The 20,809-nt window shown below is 27.4% G+C and overlaps 2 protein-coding genes across 2 annotated transcripts; one reads left to right on the top strand and one right to left on the bottom strand.

The window, feature by feature from the left end:
- Positions 1-4,690: 4,690 nt before the first annotated feature.
- LOC109810767 (protein DOWNSTREAM OF FLC) lies at positions 4,691-6,167 on the bottom strand. The gene is made up of 2 exons (XM_020374323.2): positions 5,918-6,167; positions 4,691-5,228 (listed from the first exon to the last, which is right to left on the bottom strand). The coding sequence occupies exons 1-2, from the start codon at positions 6,072-6,074 to the stop codon at positions 4,897-4,899; spliced, it is 489 nt and encodes a 162-aa protein (XP_020229912.1). The 5' UTR covers positions 6,075-6,167; the 3' UTR covers positions 4,691-4,896.
- A 13,590-nt stretch (positions 6,168-19,757) lies between these two features.
- Positions 19,758-20,555, top strand: LOC109810789 (FCS-Like Zinc finger 6). Its single transcript, XM_020374343.3, has 2 exons — positions 19,758-20,076; positions 20,152-20,555. Exons 1-2 carry the CDS (start codon positions 19,790-19,792, stop codon positions 20,267-20,269), a joined length of 405 nt encoding a protein of 134 aa, XP_020229932.1. The 5' UTR covers positions 19,758-19,789; the 3' UTR covers positions 20,270-20,555.
- Positions 20,556-20,809: the final 254 nt, after the last annotated feature.

The raw sequence follows: 20,809 nt of genomic DNA, 5'->3' as shown, positions 1-20,809 counted from the left end.
TGAACATAAAGACTTTATGGTTATTATATTATTCTCAAATCAACACTAAGTAGTATATCATTTATCTTCCCATGTCAAGAAAAGTAAAAAACTGGTGTAGGAAATAAATATGGCACAAGGGATTCGTTAAAAGAAAAAAAGGCAAACCAACAGTAGTAAGCACTAAGCAGTAATTAATTAACCTCCCACTTCCTGTTATTTTCCAAATTCTTTTTCTTGTGTTCTGTGTGTATATACATTTGCTTGTTTCCAAAATACGAAGGGAAGTAGGAAACACCTAACAAAGCAACGTGAAATTAACATCACCAAACACTGTCACCAGTGCACATATATGGTGGGTTTGACAGTTGACACAGAAAGGGCACGTGTTTATGTGATCTCAAAGTTCTTTGAAGACCAAACTTGAAACTTGGCGATCACAATCCCACCTACCCTTTGCTACAAGTGTTTCAATTCAACTATGAGATCAACAATTTGGACATTGAAATTTTCAAAGGCTATAAATTAACCATTTAACCACGATCACGTGATACATACAATCATCAGCAAGCAAGTCAACCAATGGAATATGCCTCACATTATGCGCCCTTGAACTTGAAGGTGACACAAGTAAACCATCATGTGCCAAATGAGGACTCAAGTTCCATCTTATACAAAAATTAGATTAGATACAACTTTGTAAATGTTTTGTATTTTCTTATTAAAATTGGAAATTCCTTCACCATTTACATAATAAAAATTTATATCAAGAGAAAACGGATTATGTGCTAATAACTAAGTAGTTTTACATAACCATTCAATCATAAATTATTGTCTAAGATATTTTTGTTGACTTTCATAATAATTATTTTAAAAATTATACTAACAACAATTTTTGATTGATTAACATTGTTTCTAGTCATTAAACTCTTATGTTAAATGTCAAATAAACTATGGAAGTAATATTTTGTTTTAAATAAAAAAATGACTTTAAAAGTATATAAGGAACTATATTTAAGTTTTGGTAAAAAAAAATATTAATTTATATATACAATAAAGATATATAGTATGACATGGTTGACAGAGTCTAATTTTAAGGTCCTTCTATAACTTCTTTTTATATTCCAACTTTCACGCCCCTCCATGCCTGACATGTCCATTGAGTCATTATTTCATGGGCTGCTCATGAGTTATGGGCTAACTATCGGTATTTTACCCATCTCCTAATTTACGAGCTCTTATTCATGTGGGTTGTAAAATATGGGCTTTGAGACTTTTTCGTGAATTGTAAGCTTGGGTTTAATTCTTTTTTTTCGGCTCATGTATCTTTTATTGTTGGCTAATCCTTTTTGCACCTCTATGATTTCTCTTTGCACTCCCTTTTTTTATTTTATATTAATATGATATATTAAAAAAATATGACAATTTTTAAAAACTATTTTCAAAATGTATTTAATATATTCCAAAAATTAAATTTCAGTAAGTATAAAATTTTCTAAAAATTAAAATTCAAAATCATTAAGAAAAATTTATAGAATGTTTATTTTTGTTTTGATTCCTTATTTTCATTTTTTGTTTCTTATTTTTTATTTATAAAATTTATCACTTTGTTTTCTATCTATTTTCTGTTTGTTAATATTTACATAAGAAACACTACAATGGATGGGAGGGGAGGAACATTTTATTTGAAGATTCACCTATTGTTATCATTCTTATTAATTTATCTTTTTGAACGATTCACTTTTCAGTAAATTAGTATATAGACATTGTCATTGGTATTCTTACGTGAAATCAACAACAATAAATCAATAATCTATGCTCCTTGTTACTCATTAGAAAATGGACATATTAATTAGTTTAATTATTAATTAATGTGATTATGAAAAGAAAAAAAAAACCATCCCTATTATGGTTTGCTACAACTTCATCTTTAGACAAAATGGTTTAGTTAGCAACTTCAATGCACGAATGTTGAGTTTTTCCCCTAAGGACTTTGGTGCAATCTCCTTCAAAACATCGTACTTGCTTCGGGAACTAGAGCTTACCACATAATGCTCATAACCTTTAGTTGGTTTCTACTTCACTGATGGAGGTTGGCTTCCCTCATCTAAAGCTTGATCACGATTTTGCTAGAAATGGTACTATATCAAATTATAAAATTTATTTTCCATTGAATATTGAGATCTCAAAGTGTGTTTCTTGCGAATGATTCAATACCAACGTTGCAGAAAAAATCACAAATAACAAGGATTGAAGATGTGAACACAAAATACACCACAAAAGAAATAATATAACACAAAAAATTACGTGATTCTTTCTAACTTCTCCCCCAAACATCTACTTCTTTGTCCCTCCAAAGGATCATTGATGATCTCAAGATGCATGGATCTGATCAATCATCCCAAGAAAACCATCAAGATGTTGTATCACTGCCAAAAAGGAAATAGGGTCATCTTCTCGAGGCTCAATGCTCAAGCTAGTTTTTCAAGTTAACAGACTCATATTCCTGGATACAAACTTTGGTAAAAATGTGTCAATGTTAGAATGGATTGGAAGGATTTTGAGCACCCTCATTGCCCACATAGTTGATTAATGAGCGCTCATTGTGAAAAAATTAGAGATTCACGCAGCATAACCCACGAGTTGAGCTAACTAGGAAAGTTGTGTTGCTTGTACCAACTGTGTCTTCTGGGGGCATCTTGGGGCTTCTGTATTACTTAACCCATAACTTCTACTTCTACTCTACGAAATTTTGTGCACTGATTTGTTGTTTATATATGTGGGCAACGACGCCATTAAGAAAAGCATATCATAAAAGAAAACAGTTTGACCAAAACCAGCCCAATTAAATTGACGTCAGGGTCTTGAACACCATAAGTCAGTGAGACCTCAGAGCATCTCTAGTGAGGTTGCTTCTCTTGCCACATCATACTACATCAATTCTTTTTCACTTTATGAGTTACTTAAATTTTAGCACTGGAATTTCTACAATCAACTTTGTTAAAATTTAAGCAATCCATAAAATGAAAAAGAGCTGCTGTGACATAATGTGGCACGAAGATTGTTTATGAGCAACCCCCACTGTAGATGCTCTTAAGCCATCTCTAGTAGGGATGGCAAACATACCCTTACTCGCGGGTAATACCTAAACCCGTCCCGACTTTGACGGGGAATACCCGGTTTGACCGGGTACGAGTAAGGGTACGGGTAAAACCCGATATATTAAATCGGGTACGGGTACGGGTATGTACTTACCCGCCCTGTACCCATATCCGTCCCCGTTCTCATTTTTAATTTAATACTCTCTTTCAATTTAATTATATTAAAAAAATTTAATATTTTTTTATGTATGATTATTTATTATAATATAAGATAAATAAATAACCTAATTATAATTATAACAATAAAAAAATAATTTAAAAATCTTATTTTTTTTACAAAAAATAAAAAATAAAAAAATTGACGAGTACGGGAATGGGGATGAAAATCTATACCTGACGAGTATGGGAACGGGGACGGGAATGGATTTAACTCGCGAGGACGGGGGCGAGTATCATGAAACCCGTACCCGACCCGCCCCGTTGCCATCCCTAATCTCTAGTGGGATTGCTTATAAGCAATTCCACTTACCACGTCAGTCTCATTTAAATTTCATATCTTTGAATAAATTAGTTTTTATTAATTTAAATTATTAAATAATAAATTTAGTTTCAACGTGATGTATATATTATTATTTTTATCAATAAGGTTATACAATCTCAAGATGCGATTAAAAAGTGTTATTATAAATTATTTAAGGGAAATTTTATCATTTATTTTATAAGATTACAAAAATTATTTTACATCTATTTCAGAGTTTATCTCTCTCTTTTCTAAAAAGAAAAAACTTTGAAATTAGTAAAGTTTAAATTTAATGAAAGAAATTATGATATATATATATATATATATATATATATATTAATTTATTAATGAAAATGTTAATGACATGATCACATATTTTACTAAAATTTCTTTTTATTTTGATCATTTGTTATACATATTAGATTAATTTACATCTTTAAGTGACAAATCAAATAATTTCAAAATATAAATTCAAATTTATTTTTCATTTAAAGTCTAAAAATCAAAAACTTTTGATGATAAACTAAAAATTTAACAAATAATACAATCTTAATTTATTTTAATCAAAAGCATTACACAATATTATTCTTTTTTCAGAATACAAATTGCTTCTAAAATTTTATTGACAATTTTAAAAGAAATTAAAACCATCAAATTCTCATTTATGATTATCCATGTCCAACGATAGATTGAATGAAATTATTGTGAAATATTAGAAACAATATTAAACTGAGATTTTTATAATTAGTTTTTAAATTAATAAAAATGAAAATGAAATTTTATATTAAAACAAATTTTGAATATAAATTTCGTCTTAGGCCTTATAAATTCTAAGCCCTGATTGACGTCGTTCGAAATCAAGTCAAACCGCTACCATACACTCTTGCTGCGTTATTCGTGAATGAAACACTATAGGAAGAAAAAATAGGATCCTCTTAATAGCCACCAAAGGTCATAAAACTGAACTATCAAAAGCCGAAAGTTAAAAAATCATTGCTTTACTTCACAATTAAGCTCTAGTTAAAACTTAACAGTCCCAACCTAGCTAGCAAACCATTCATTGTTGACTTAAAACAAAACCCCTCTTCAATGAATGCAAATATAAAAGAATAGCTTATTATAACAACACAAAATAAACTACAATAAGCATCCTCAAGTCCAGGACAGATCTTGATGTAATAATATAATTTAGCAGGGTCCATTAACATATAACATAATATGAAAATGTCGAGATAACACTCCACATCAAGATTGAATTAAATACACATTAGGAAACCGAAATCGAAAGTAGATAAATTAATTCTCATTGTCGAACTCCTGGTATTGCTTGAGGATCTCAGCACAGCCAGATGCAACATCCTGTGACATGAAGCCCATGGCATTGGCAAACCTATTATCTGTGGCAATGCCATTGTAGCGGGTGAGAATAACAAGGGCTTCATCACGGCCTGGGGTGGCGTGCTTGCATTGTGGGTGAGGGCTGCTTACAAGCTTGGCATTGCAGACTTGATCTGCGTGATCCTCATCCACATTTATTGTGTATGTTCCTGTTGAGTCGGTCCACCCCTTCTTTGTGTACACAACCTCGTTGCTAACCCTGCTCTTGCATTGCAACATAACCTCCGCACCTGCAATCAAACAAAATTTGTTACAATTACAATTTTGTAACTACTAACTCCATGTTTATGTTTGGATTCACATCAGATCATCCAAAAGTACCTTAAAATACATAATCTGAAACAAATGTTCACATGTTTAGTTCGGCTTTAAAGAGTTGATCCTGGATCTACAATTGATTGAGTTGAAATTGGTTTAAGCAGCTTAAGCTTTTGATAAAATAGTACTGCTAACTTGTTTCTAGAATAAAATGATCCAAACCATTTCATAGAAAATAAATCAAAAAAAATTCATTCAAAATTACTTTTGCAATCGCCCAACCAAACGCTAAGCAAATGACAACAAAACAAACAAAAAGGGACAGCCTAATAACAAGGAACCACTAACTAACAAGGAATTCTGGGACTTGGTTACTAGATCCTGCAAAGTGCATAAACTAATTTACAATCACTTACAGGGTCAGATCTGACACCCCAGTTACTAAATTCGAAATGAACAACAGCATTTTCCCGAAACTAAAGGTTTTAGAGAGTAAAGGTAGGAAATTGAAGTGAGAAAACAAAAGTACATGAATGAAAAACCGAAAGGACGCATGAAACAACAGAGATTCACTTTATGAAACAGATCTTAGACATGGTGCCGTGTAACATAAATAGTAGCATATTTTAAAAGCAAAGAGAGGAAAAGGGTTAGCAGTTACCAGCAATGTAGGTGGTTGCAGGGGTCTCAAAACCAGCACGGCAAGGGTCACAGTAGACGCGACCCTTGACGCTAAAGGGGTTCTTGGCAGGGCGAATGGCCACAACCATCGCCGGCAGCACACACATAGCCAACAATAACACTACTCTCGATGCCATGATGAAGAAGAAGAAGAAGAGGGTTTGGTTATGGAAGAATGAGGAAATTGAAGTTTATGATTTCAATTAAAAGGGAGTGTCTTGAGTGTTGGAGAAATGGGTATAAGATAAAGAAAAGCAAAGCAAAGCAAAGCAAAGCGCGTGGTAAATGTTCAACTGCATTGGAGCGCACCGTAGAGGAATGTGGTCTCGCATCTAAAATGTGCCACGTCATTATGAAGGGTGATGATGGGGTTAGGAGGAAGGGTGTAACGAGAGAGGGGCGTAGAGGAGAGGAACTGTGGCGGTGTGTGAATTGTAGCATAATGTTTGCAGCTGGCGCTGTCGGTGATGGCATGTGACTCGGCTAGTGAATACAAGCTGTGAATCTATTAACCCCACGTCACACGCCGATAATTTTGCATCTCGATGTTTTTCACTTTTCGGAGGCTTGAGTAGCCTTCAATTAAAGTCCATGTCCACGGGAAGTGAATTATGCCACTTCTTAACTTTTATTTATTCAAAAAACTATGATAGTTGATTCGATGATTAAAAAATAAATTTATTAGTCTGTAATTTTTAATAAATATTAGTAATTTATCAAAGTAAATATTATAGAAAAAGTTTAAAAACATTATTGTTATATAAAATTGTTTTATATATAAAACTTTTTATAAAATAATTTCGCATTCATCTATGTGTGATTGGGATATTCATATTATAAATCTTACAATAGTAGATCTCATAATTTCATATCAATAATGTAAATTTCTCCCATTCATTATAAATAACTATTAAATTCATGTTTAACAAGTCACTCAAGGATTAACATATTAATTGATATGTGACTAACTAGTTAAGTCACTAGTCGATTTAGTCTGTTAATGAAAATTTATTTTTTAGACTAAGTCGACTAAGTTCATTCGATCTTGTCTAGTTGTCTGATGAAGTTAACTTCCTCTAATCAATTTAGTAAAGTCGATTAAAACTCAAATGAAACACAATCCTCAAGGTTCATGCACTAAAGTATAGAGAGATTAAAAGTCGACAATGGTAATCTCTAGTTAGTAAGGTGAAGTATAGATTATACAAAAACATTCTTAAATGCCTATAGTTAATCTTATTAAGTGTTATCTAGAAGAGTAAGTAACGATATTAGTTAATTAATTTTTAAATAATAAGTATAAATTTTAATAATTATACCTCATACATTATTAATTATCTTATCGTTTGAATTCAATGGAAATTAACGTGATAAAACAAAATTTATTGAATAAATTTTTAATCTATAAATAAATAAATAATTCTAATTGAAAAGGAAAAATATAATATATGGGATATATTACTATCTAATAATGAAGATGTCTAAATATAAATATTAGTTTTTCTTTTCCTGATGAATTAAATGATCATATGTTGATGGTGTAAAACATTTTTGTTGATTGTTATATAAATAATCATTTTTATTAATAGAATGTAAAAAAAAAAATTACATTAATAATATATGATCATTTAAGAATTTGGCTCGACTGACCTGGGTTGCTTATATGTGTTGGTCCAAGTCAATACAACAGCTCTACTGCCATACCTTGTACCCGAAAATTTAGTCTCAATTTTTATTTCTTAAATTTAAAATAAATTTATTTTAAAATTATTATTTTTAGTATGTAATTTAAAAAAAAAAAATATTTCGGTCCCTCAAATTATCAATAATATATATATAGAAACAATTATACATAAATAAATAAATTTAATATAATGTTTTCACTAACAAAAATACTAGTAAATAAATTTTATAGAATATTATTTTACATATTTTTTAACAAATTTGAGTATAAAAACTTAAACAAATTTTTTTAAAATTATAAAACTAAAAAAATAATTTTAAATTTAAAAAAGTTATCTTAAATTTTAAAAATTTAAAAAACACATTTAAATCAATACCAAAAATGGTCTACCACCATCTTTCTTAGTAATATACACTTAAATCAAAGTTCACTCTCATCGCCCTGCCTCCTTTTTTCTCATATTTATCACTAATCGTATTTTCTATTTTGATATTAACAAATCATTGGCCAGTTTGATCTTACTATTTTGATCTTAACATATCATTGGTTGATTTTAGTGTAAGAGACTGATGATGGTTATTCACATGGCCGAGCAAGTCGTTTTGAATTGAGAAAGTAAACGGTATTTATTAGGAGTCTGTATGAGTTGACATTTTACATGTTCAATTGATTAATTGCTTGAATTAATTTAAAATTTTACAATTAGTTGTATACATGTGCTTTCTTGAAAAATAATTCTAAATCTTCCGTCTACATCTTTATACTAATTCTGATCTGCTACTTCATCTATATAATAAATATTAAATGTATTTTACTTTTTAAATATTAAATAATTGATATTTATTTAATATCTTATTTACAAAAGGATTTATAAGAGGATAATCCATGCAAGATGATCTTAATTTATGCTCTCAACTACCGTGCCAAACTGCCAATAGTTTTTTTCTTCTTTAGATTCGAACCTCTGACCTTGCTTAAGCGTGGAACAAAACCGTTGAACCACACGTTTGGGGTTAACTGTCAATAGTTTGGCGCATTAATTAGATGTAAAGTAAATTAGTGTCAGATGTGGTCGAAAGTCAGTCAAGGGCAAAAATATAATTAGAAAAATAAGAAAAGTCACAAGATATATTCAATAAAAGGAAAAAAAAATATGAATTAGTTAAAGACCGAATCCGGTATCAAATTTAGTACTATCCATATTTATAATTACTATAAATAATATAAATTTATAAAATTGGTATGGTGCATTAAGGTATGTGGAATACTTATTGGAGAAGAATCTGTATAAATAATATAAAATTATAAAATTGGTATGGTGTGTTAAGGTATGTGGAATACTTATATAGGAGAGGATTCAAGAAAATAATTTACCTTGCAACTGGTTGATAGAGTTATCAATTTGGTTTCAACTAATTCGTAAATAAATTTAGATTAAACTTTAAATAAGATAGTTTAAATAAAATTGTTATTTTTGTATAACTTATCAAGTTTGATGGGTCAAATAGGTTTAGATCAGATTCACTTGCAGGCTTACAAATTGATATCATTAAACTAATAAAGAATATAATTTAAACTACTATCATTATTAATATGTAAATATGTAATGTATTATAAAATAATAAGATAATTATAACAATAGTAATTGTCTTTCATTTTTTGTGTTTATTTATTAAGTTGTAGTTACAAACTTAGAATTAAAATTACCAACTTTGAGAGTTTTTCTATTTTTTGTTTCAAATACTAATCATTTAAGACGTCATATTATTAAATATATTGGATCACCTAAATATTAAGATGTTGAGGTTATGTTGGATAACAAAACTGGTTTATTGAAGTAGTGAAAATTTAATCTTAAGACTTATAAAGATACAATTGCTAAGTATATCATCAAGCATGATCTTCCATATAATTATGTTGAATTTGAAGGAGTTTGGACAGTAAATAAAATGTCAAATCTTAACTTCAAGATTAATTATGAAAGTATTTCAATAGTTGATCATAATAAAATGTTTTTAATTGAAAAAAAAATAAAAATATATTAACTATTATTCAAGGTAGAATATATTTGACTTTTGTTATGTAGACAATTGTAATTATCTAAGACTACATGGCTATGACTAACTGACTTCTCATTTGTAGTTAATATATATTATCAATTAATTATATTATAATTTTTTTATTGTAAAAAGATAAATTTAATTTTTAAATATATTTTTTAATTTGATCAATTTAGTCTAATAACCCGACAAGGGTCAAGTTCATCAAAAAATGACAGAAAAAAAAAACAAGTTAGATTGAACTAGATTAATCAAACATATTGAATAAAGTAAAAGTGAATTTATTTTGATTTTAACAATACTCATAAAATTTATGGGTGGTCATGTAGTCTTACTAAAGTTAGTGTTGTTCTTTCTCTCGATCTACTTTTTTTCTTTAACAATTTATCAAGTATAATTTATTTACTTGAATTTATGTTTAAAAGCTTCTTGTTGGAAGGCAGAAAGGACAAAGTCAATCCATTGATGGTGCGTTTGAGAGATAGGAAAGAAATAGGTGAAAAATATATAGGTGTGAGAAAATAGATTAAAAAAAATTATAATAAGAATTTGATTATCTAGTTGGAGAGAAATAAATAAGAAATAATATTATATATATTTGATAAGATAGAAAGAACTAGGTAAGAAATAAATTATATAAAAAGAGAAGAAAGAATAAAAATATAAATAAGTAAAAAAAATAGAAAAATAAATTTTATCTTTATTAAATATATTTTTATTTTAATCAATTAAATAAAATTATATAACTAAATAAATAATATTTTGAAATAAATAAATAACTAATTTAAAGTAAGTAAAAATTTCTAAATTAAAATTAAATTAGATTAAAAATTCATTAAGATAATAAATTTAAATTAAGTAAATAAACTTAAAGTATATGTACAATTAAAAAATATATATAATTTAAATTTCCATGGAATAATTATTTTTTTTGTAATCAATTGAAAGTTTCGAAAATAAACCTTTTCAAATGTAAAAGTAATCGAAAAAAAAAAACTTTTATTTATTCGATAAAATAAAAAGTTTTTAAGATATCAATATAGAAAAACAATTGAATCGATTGCGAATAATATGCTAATCAATTACGAATAAATTTCAACATTTTTATAATTTAATCGATTTTAACAAATTATTATTGTTTTTTGTTTCTTCGTCATTTCGTTATTCTCTATCTTATTTCTTCACCATTTCTCACCAACCAAACGAAGCGTGAGTTGCATGTCATAAAAATTGTTTAGAGAAAAAGGATGAAAGATTAATGGGATAAAGAACCTTAAGGCCTTAATGAATGGAGACACATTTATTGCGGTATAAGGTCCTAGATTACAAGCATAGAGTAAAAAGATGCAGTGGTTAAGTGCAAGAGGAAATGTTGTAAATGATGGTTAGACAAGAACTCCATGCACGTAGATAATACAGATTTTGATTCAAATTGATTTAAGTCAATAATGAAAAAGGTGGCTGGTGGAGGAGGATATTATATTTTGGCAACAACTTCATGTGGAGGTCACATTTTATTCTAAATACCAAAGGTTATTATTTAACGGTGAAAAAAAAAAGTCTCAATTGCAAACTTAGGTGTTTGGAAGTCAGGGGCTATGAGATATTGAAATATGAAGATGAATGAGATTAGTTTTTTTACTTGGATAATGAGATGTTAAAAAAACTAGAGAATGTTTCAAAGTTATTAGGTATTAAATTAAGGAAGGTGTGATAGATATATGGGTGTGACAATTTTTTTTTTTCTACATATCATCAATTTATTATTAACTTTTATTATATCATTGTTATTATTACTATCATTATTATCGTCATTATTATATTATTGTTATTATTATTATCATTAGTATTATTATTACCACATTGTTATCTTTATTATTATCACAATCATTATTATCACTAATGTATGTGTAAATTTACTTGAACTTACTTCATTCAATATATATACACATATCTACTTAAACCAACTCTATTTAATAATTCATATTTTGTATCAAATTTTAATTATCTAACTATTAAATTAAAAGTTTTTAATGCATAGATTAAGTTTATAAATTTTTAAAACATTTAAAAATTATTTGATATCGTGTTTTATTAATTCAAATCAACGTATAAAATGTTTTTTTGATTATCTATCAATTTGAATTAATGATACAGAGTATGAAATATTTTTTAAATTAAAAAAAAATACAGACTTAATCTATGTATTAAAACTTTTAATTCAACTGTTGGATAATTAAAACTTAATATAAAATATAATTTATTAAGTGAAATAAGTATAAGTAAACTTACACACACGTAAAAATGAGGTATGAAATTGTTTCAAGAATATTTCTCGATAAATTATCAAGCTTATAAGTTTTTAATTTATAAAATGCAATTAGGTGAAGTCTATATTTGTAGAAGAATGCAAAAAAAAAAATTTCCCATTTTTCAAAGCTTTTTTTTTTGTTGTTCGTTAAAATTTATTAGGAATTGTTGGTTTTATATTTTATTTAATGAGTCTATCATAATTCAATGAAGAAATTTATTATAATTTTTAATTTTTAATTAACTTCAACTAATAATAATAAAAAATTTTGAAAAAGTGTTAAAAAAAATATATTACATACGTTAAGACTGATAAAATGAGTTAACTCACCTAAAGTGGGACAAGATAATTTGACCCATTAAAGAAATGATACAGGGTGAGCACACTAAAGAAAATGACTTGAAAAATACATCTTACTTCACTTAGTATTTGATTAATGGTTAGTAGGTTGATTTATTTAGTGAGTTGATGGATTAAAAATGGTGGAGTGATCAATTTACACACCTTCAATCCATCCAATTTTATTATCAATTAAAATATTTCAATATATATTATTACTTCAACCTATAATTTTATTATTATTTATAAAACTGATTAGAGGTGTTATATTTTTTATGAAAAGGAAAAAAAATAATATATATTAATTTTTATTAATAAAAGATATTATACATGAAAATATATTATCGAAAAATATGTGATTAAAATAATTTATCTCTATTTCATATAAAATAAAAATAATTAACTAGAAAGAAAAGTTAAATTATATAAAAAAAAATATCAATCCAATATAAATTAACTATAAATTTTTTAAAAAATAAATAAAAATTAAGTTAACATGAGAGGTTAGTAAATTTATTTATTTAATTAAAAAACAAAAATATAAACTTCTTTAGATCCACTTTTTTTAACTTCGACAATATAAAAAATTGAAGAAATGCATAAGAAATGAATGCAATTTATATTATGTAAGTTTAAAGTTGAGAGATTAACCCATTATATTCGGTCACAATGTCATTCATAAAATACATTTGAAAGAGGGGTGTCCATTATTTTACACCAGTACATTTATCTTGTGCTCACCATATTATTATGTACTTCATGTACCTAAAATTTTCTCTTTCTCCTCCTTACCCTTAATTTGTACTCTCTCCTCTTGCATACCCATGGGGTCATCCCTACACTGCACTTTCAATTCAATGGTAAAATGGCCACTTGATCAGTGCAGCACCATTGGCCAACTCTGTTCAATGAATCTTGATTCCGGAGACCTTATACCTGTTAAACAAGTCAATTCTTTTATTCCTTCTTTCTCCTCCTTTCGCTTCTTGTCTTCATTTGTTACTTAGCTTATGTTTCTCTTTTTCCTTTTAATAGGATTTTTGTTGCAGTTTCTGGTTTTATGCGACTCTATCCTAGACAGTGCTTCGCTTTCACAACTACTAGTGGTTTCATCTATAGTGATTTTTTTTTTCTATAGTGCTTTGTATGTGATTTATGCTTTCTTGAAAGAGAATGGATGGGTAGCAGAGTAGAGGGAAAAAAATGGTACACAATATTACTATGAGCACTTACAAATCCAATGACTTAAAATATCGGGGTGCACGATAAATCACCCATGCGGTCTATGGTAGCACTCGTCCATTTGAAAATAGTATATAATTTTGAAATACAAATATTCATTTCTCTGATTCTTGATAATTTTGTTTAATAATTTTTTTTATAAATAAAAGTTTACGTTAGAACAAAAATCAACTCAATCATTAAATTAAAACTTATCACGTTGATATTTTTTTTAATATAATTTACAAATTGAAATACTTTCTGATAAAATTTATGTAACATTCGGATCTAAACCTTTTGGAATGCATAAAATTTTGAATATTAGAATTAAAAAGTGGGTTGGGATTACTTTTTTTGGGTCATGATGTGGAAAAAGAAAGTGGTATACTGCAGAGGCTAAAAGTGAAAATGGAGGAGGTGCATGAACCAGTGGATATGATTGGTGGCATTTTGTAATGGAGGTAGCATCCAAATAGAAAGAGGCCAGCAAGAGTGAAACAGTTGTAGCCCTGTTGCCTGTCCAACCTAGGGGGAATGGATCACGGTTGGGTGGAGATGGATTGAGGTAATTAGAAACATGAGAACTTAGGTTCAATTCTCATTACGACTATCTTTTGTAATCTTTCATATCTTAAAAAAAAAAATAAAAGGAATAAAATTGGTGATTCTAATTAAATTAATTAAGTTAGTTTAGTTTTTTTATACATGAAATTTGATTAAAATGAATTAAATCTCACTTTAATTAGTTTGAATTATGGATTTACATTTTATAAATATGTGGATTCGAGAATCAGACTAATTATTATTTTTTTATTATCAATCATTTACGAAAAAGAATATTTATTTATTTTAAGAGTAAATTTTAATATACTTATATTATTTAACAATTCAAATTTTACATCGAATTTTAACCTGAATATTAAATTAAAAAAAATTAATATATAGATTAGGTCTACGAACTTTTAAAAAAATTAAAAATCATATGATACATTCTTATATAGATTTAGATCAATATATAAAATATTTTTATGATTATTTGTTAATTAAATTAATGAAATGAAATAGTAAAAAAAAATTAAAAACTTGATGTATGTATTTTTTTTAATTTAATAATTAAATCTATGAAATTTGATGTTAAATATAAATTATTAAGTAAAATAAATTTACAAAAACTTATTGTTAAAGATAATATCTCTCACAATATTTTATAATATTGTAATTTTATTAGTAACATATAATAATTGTTGGATAATGATTGTAACTTAGATAATTTAGTTATATAAAAAAGGTTACCTTAGTTTTAAATATTAAAATACTTAAATTTTTAAATTTTTAAATTATGTTTAACTACTTTAATTTCATATTTTTGACATTAATTTTTTATTTATACATAAACTTACATTATTTTAATAATTAATTTTTATTTAAATATTAAGATAAAAAAATGTATTTTTTATATTTTAAAAAAATAAATATCTAAAAATTAAGAAAATTAATTAATTCAAATCAAATCAATCCATTATTAATTATTTTGATTCCGTTAGATCACAATTTTTTTTTTATAAATTCAATTCAAACTAATTGGTTAATTCGACCTTTAATTTACACTAAATCCGAACACTGTTACCCCTAGACCAACACTTACACTACATTTTTCTCCTTCCTATTCATAAAATAGTTAAGCTTATGTTTCAGCCACATTTTTATCCTTATAGTTTTCTTAGTTTAATTCTCCTTCCTTTAACTATTATAATAGTAGCATATTACATCACATTGTTGACGAGGTATGCATTAATTGCCCTCATTATATATCATATTATGTTAGAATATTGTTGAGTGCTTGGAGCTGAGGGAGAAATCACTCTGCCCCTTCCCTTTTCTCCTTTTATTTTTGCTCAAGACGTCATTTTTTCAAGTCTTTCCTTTTGGCACATTAGCAACAAGTCCTAATCCTTTTACCAAACTTGGCACAACCCTCGTGTTAAAAACACATTTGTGTATGTAATCAAGTTAAAGTTAATCTAATGTCCACATATGCCTTTATTTTTTATTTAAAAAAGTAATAACTGAAACCACATATCGAAAATAATATTGGAATTCTATACCATATCAATACTAGAATTTATAATATCACATTACTATTTATTAATTGTTATAAATTACTTATTTTTATAAACATTTTTGTAGTGAATTTGTTATCACAATTTGATCACGCATTCACTTGTGTACGTCAAGAACAATTTTTTTATCAAAACTTTTCTCTATTACTACTACCTTTTGGATCAAAAAGTCTAGTGAAATGTTGTCTTTTCGAATTGTGAAAGTGCAACTTAATATTCTTTGATAACAAATATTAAATTAGATTCTATTTTAAAAATTTAACACACTTGTCTATTATACTTAGTCTAATAATTAGATATATTTACATTGATAACTTCTAGACTCAAAATAGATCCTTTAACATAATGGACTTAGAGGAAAAATATATGTCAAATAACATTCAATCCACTTTAATAAAAATAAAATTACATCAATTATTAATAGCTCAAATAAATAAAAAAATTAACAAAATTCCTTAAAAATAGCGTTATAGTTTACTATAAAAAGAAAGTCATTCATTTTTTTTAATGTTTTTAAAGAAAATGTAATTTTTATCTAACAAGAAATTAATTTTGGATAAAAATATTTCATCTCCTTAGGTTATTAGCTTTCTTACACTTTTTATCACAAGTACTTTGCAACATAAAAATTATAATACATGCAAAAGCAAAATTTACGGAGACTCTTCCTTGGTACCTACTCCTGGATGTATATAAGTTCAAGAATCTCACAATGATGAATAGTATCTTTGACTCAAAATTTCATAAAACACTCTCAAATGATAGAAAAAGTGCGTCAAAGAATATGAAATATACAGTATCTTTATATAGAGTTTCAAATGCCCCTTCAAAATGTCAAATTCTCACATAATAATCGATTATTTTATTAGGTAATAATCAATTACTTGTTACTGTAAGTATGCAACTGCATAATTGCCATTGACTATAATCGATTACATAGTTTGTTTTGCATCATCATATTATTCATGTAAATTTTTAATATATTTATATTAATAGTTTATATTTTGTAAAATAAAGACCAAAACATTGGAGACAAACCCTATGCTTAACTGCTAACATATATAATTTTTTTAAGTAGTAAAAATAAGATATTATAATGATAACTCACACAAGATAATGTGACATTAACAAGTAAAATTGACACTATAATATCATATTGATCTGGAAAAGACACAAGCATTAACGTGTTAATAACAAGATATAATGATATGATATGTGAAAGTAAAAAAAAAAAAATATTAAAGTGTTTAATTAATTGTTAACCCTTACTTCTAAGTTCTAGCAACAACATTTAATCATTAAGTTTGTAAGTTTCTTTAAAATATCAATGACAATCGTATCATATATACATGATAATTAAAATTGTACATATATTTATCGATGATTAAATATATATATATATATATATATATATATATATATATATATATATATATATATATATATATAAAGATAACTCTTTTAATAATTATCTTGATCTCTATATTTGATACATTATTTTTATTTTTATTTTTTAAAAATAATTTTTTTTTACATTTTTATTAAATTAACTTAAGACTCAAAACCCTAAACCCTAAACTCTAAATCCTAAACCTTAAACCCTAAACTAACTACAATTTCACTTTGATGAGAGAACTATCACCTTTGAATAGTAAAATCTATATAAAAAAGTTTCAAGATTATTAAATTAAAATTTAAATATTATTCACAATTATATAATAACAAATAATTAGATTTAATAATTAAAATTTAAACATCCAATCATAAAAGTTTTAAGTTCAAATAATGATTATTAAAATAAAATATTTTGATTACTTGTGAATCAAAATAAAAGATAAAAAAACATAATAATTTACTTAATTATTATAAGTCAAAATAAAATCAAATTTATACAAGTCTAAATAAATTGAATATTAGTGGGTATGGGTAGCTGTGGATACGAATATTATGATACTCGTATCTCCCGTTAACATGGAGGTATAAAAAATATATCTGTTACACGGTACTCATTTACAATATTCATTTTCTTTTCGTTACATATTTTATTTGTGAACAACCGTGAATACAGATATTTTTAACATCCCTAAGAACAGTATAAGGATAGATTGAAGGAGTTTGGAGAGTTGAGAGCCAAGTTAGATGGTAGTGTAACTTGATGCTACCTCTGTATAAATGTTGTAGTGTTGCTTTACTGATGACCTAAGTTATATTTTTTTATCATATGTAATTTTTATAAATTCTACTTATGTACAATATATATTTAGCTTGTAAATTTCATGAACTAAAATAGCAGTAATAATGCATTATAATATATCAACATAATAATATTTTTACACTTAATTTATCAATTATATTATTAATATAAATAATATACAATTTATGAATATATAATATTCATATTTATAAAAATTTAAATTAATTTATAATATTTTTTTATAAAATATACATTAATTTAAATTAATACAATAAAATATAAAATAATTTTTAATTTTTGTAAAAATTTATAAACTTAATCTATTTAATAAGAACTTTAATTTAATAGTTACATTGAAATTTAATGTATTGAATAAAGCAAATTTACCAAATTACTATTAGAGAAACTAGATATTTCCTTTTTAATTTTTTACATGCAATTCTAATTTTTAATAGTTTATATAATTTATATTTATGCATTTAAAAAATGATATTAATTTAGTAATTAAGTGTTTTTTTTGGGTGTAAGTGTTATGGTTAAAGTTTAAGATTTAAATTTTATGTTTAATATTTTGACAAATTTATGTTTAATTTTGGTTTGACACGTTAGGGTGGATCTGATGGAGCAGATTTAAAGGTAAAAGAAGAGTTTGATTTAGGAGGAGGAGATTGGATGGTAATTGTGGGAAGAAAGCAGAGCATAAGAGACATTTGAAAGATGTGGTTGCGGAAGTATCCCAAGTTCCGATTCCAAATGGCATTTAAAAAACAATAAAATTAAGAGTGATGGTAACTGAAAAGGAAAGGTTGACGCCAGATAATAGAGGATTGCTAGAAGAAACGATTCTACACTAGGTTATTGCTAAGAAAGATATTCATTCATTGCCTTCAGAATTCCAATACAGCTACTATAAAAGAAAGACCTAATGGTTTAGGTGCCTACACGTGTAGAGCACAGATTTAGGGAAAAACAACAATATAACAGAATTTAAAATGCTAACTCAACACCTGGCCTATTTAAAAGCCCAATTCTCTAAGTCATATAATCTTTGAATTTTAATGGGCTTCTTATTGTACGTTTGGGCCTTTCAACTCTATCACCAGTAGGGGTGGACAAAAAAAACTAAACTGAACTGAACTGAACTGAACTGGTAGTGAACTGTACCATAAAAAACTGAACTATTTGTAAAAAAACTGAACTGAACTGTTTAAAAAAAAAACTGAACTGAACTGAACTGTTGTAAAGTTGAACTGTACTGAACTATAAAAACTGAACTGAATTATAAAAATTGAACTATTTTTATAAAAGAATAAAAATTAAATGTGTTTAACATGTTATGTCTTAATGGATTAGCTCAATAGTCTAATAACCAAAACTTTAGAAAAAAAGTGATCTGAAAAAAATTTGTATCAATTTTGTCGAACTTAACGGATTAATTGAGTTATGTTGAACTACTTATTTTTAGACTTAAAATTCATTGAGTTTGTTTGACTTAATTTTATATTTTTTTCCTTTGAAAAATTTAAATAAAATGGAAAATAAAGTAAAGTTGGCAAATGTGTCCTATTTTGATAGATCAATGAGTCAAAATTGTTCAATTCAAAATATCATAACAGTTTAGTGCAGTTTAAATTGTAGTTCAGTTCAAGTTTTTATAGTATAGTTCAGTTCAGTTCAATGACACAAAAGAATAGTTTAGTTCAGTTCGTCTGAACTAATATTTAGTTTAGTTCAGTTCATATGAACTACTTTTAAGTTCAGTATAGTTTTTATAAGTTCAGTTCAGTTCGTTTTGCCCACCCCTAATCACCAGATTTCATTTCATAATGAAATCAAGGGCTCAGATCCACTCCTCGATTTTAGGTTCTTGTTTTATTTATCTATCTCCCCTAAGCTTAGCTGTTTTGTAACCCTGTCACAGTAATGATGCTAGGGAAGAGACCTCCTCCTCCTCAAGTCAAGAGAACCACCAGCATGTCAGACATAACCTTCGATCTCAACAACCCCGCCGTGGGAGCAGATGGCCCAGGCCCAAGCCCAGGCCCATGGTCGCAACACCCTCCTGATGGTTTAGACCAGAGCAGGGTTTGGGCCACGGTTTCACCTAGAAAGCAGAGAGATTTGGCGCACACACACCCGCCTGACTTCTTGCGGGCTTGCTTTCTCTGCAAAGGGCGTTTGGTAGCGGGCCGTGACATCTACATGTACAGGTGAATTAGTTTCTCCCTTCTCTGAATTTCATTCAGACTTTGGGTGTCCATGTTGTTGATTTTGATTCATTGCAGAGGTGATAGTGCTTTCTGTAGCTCAGAATGCCGTGAGAAGCAGATGAAGCAGGACGAGAGAAAGGAAAAGTGTGGTGTGGGTGTGCCATCCAAACCCCAAACCCTACTTGCCTTGTAGTCCTTCCAATTCAAACGTCTATGCCCTATGCGGCTATGCCCATGCCCATGCCCTTTCTTACCTTATTATATATACATATATATATGTTCATATACCTAGCTTAAGCTCGTGGATTTTTTCTTCTTCTTTTGCTCCACCTTTGTAATTTTCGTTATGCCGCTTTTTGGAGAGGGCTGTTTTGCTTAAGGCAACATGGGCCAGTATTTTTCAGCCACGCTAGCTGTAGTCGTTTCCATGCTATTTTCAAAAAACAATGTAAATCATAATCTTGGTTTCTTTCTGGCTAGTAACGAACCGCATTCACGTCTTAGGTATACTTTACTTTCACACCGTTGTGTCTCAATGGTGGACTAGCTCACTAGCTGGTTCATTGTTCGTAAACTCCATGTGTTTGACGGGTAAATTAGATACTTTTTCTTCTGCCTCTGTAATTTTTTGGTTTAACACCTTCACATGTCATGAACTTTTTGACAAATTTTAATTAAATCTCTAAAATTTTTGAGAATTCGTAAGTGGGCTTTTTGTTTTCTACAGTTAAGT

This window comes from Cajanus cajan, chromosome 6 (assembly GCF_000230855.2).
Source record: "Cajanus cajan strain Asha chromosome 6, NIPB_CcT2T_4, whole genome shotgun sequence".
In the NCBI taxonomy this organism is placed as follows: domain Eukaryota; kingdom Viridiplantae; phylum Streptophyta; class Magnoliopsida; order Fabales; family Fabaceae; genus Cajanus; species Cajanus cajan.
The sequence above is the reverse complement of the archived record's forward strand: the minus strand, read 5'-3'. Positions and strand labels throughout refer to the sequence as shown.

Excerpts from the sequence above, each read along its gene's own strand:
- LOC109810767 (XM_020374323.2), bottom strand. The coding sequence starts at position 6,074 with ATGGCATCGAGAGTAGTGTTATTGTTGGCTATGTGTGTGCTGCCGGCG. Across the intron at positions 5,229-5,917 it reads TGCAACCACCTACATTGCTG|GTGCGGAGGTTATGTTGCAA; the intron begins GTAACTGCTAAC and ends GTTTGATTGCAG.
- LOC109810789 (XM_020374343.3), top strand. The coding sequence starts at position 19,790 with ATGATGCTAGGGAAGAGACCTCCTCCTCCTCAAGTCAAGAGAACCACC. Across the intron at positions 20,077-20,151 it reads CGTGACATCTACATGTACAG|AGGTGATAGTGCTTTCTGTA; the intron begins GTGAATTAGTTT and ends GATTCATTGCAG.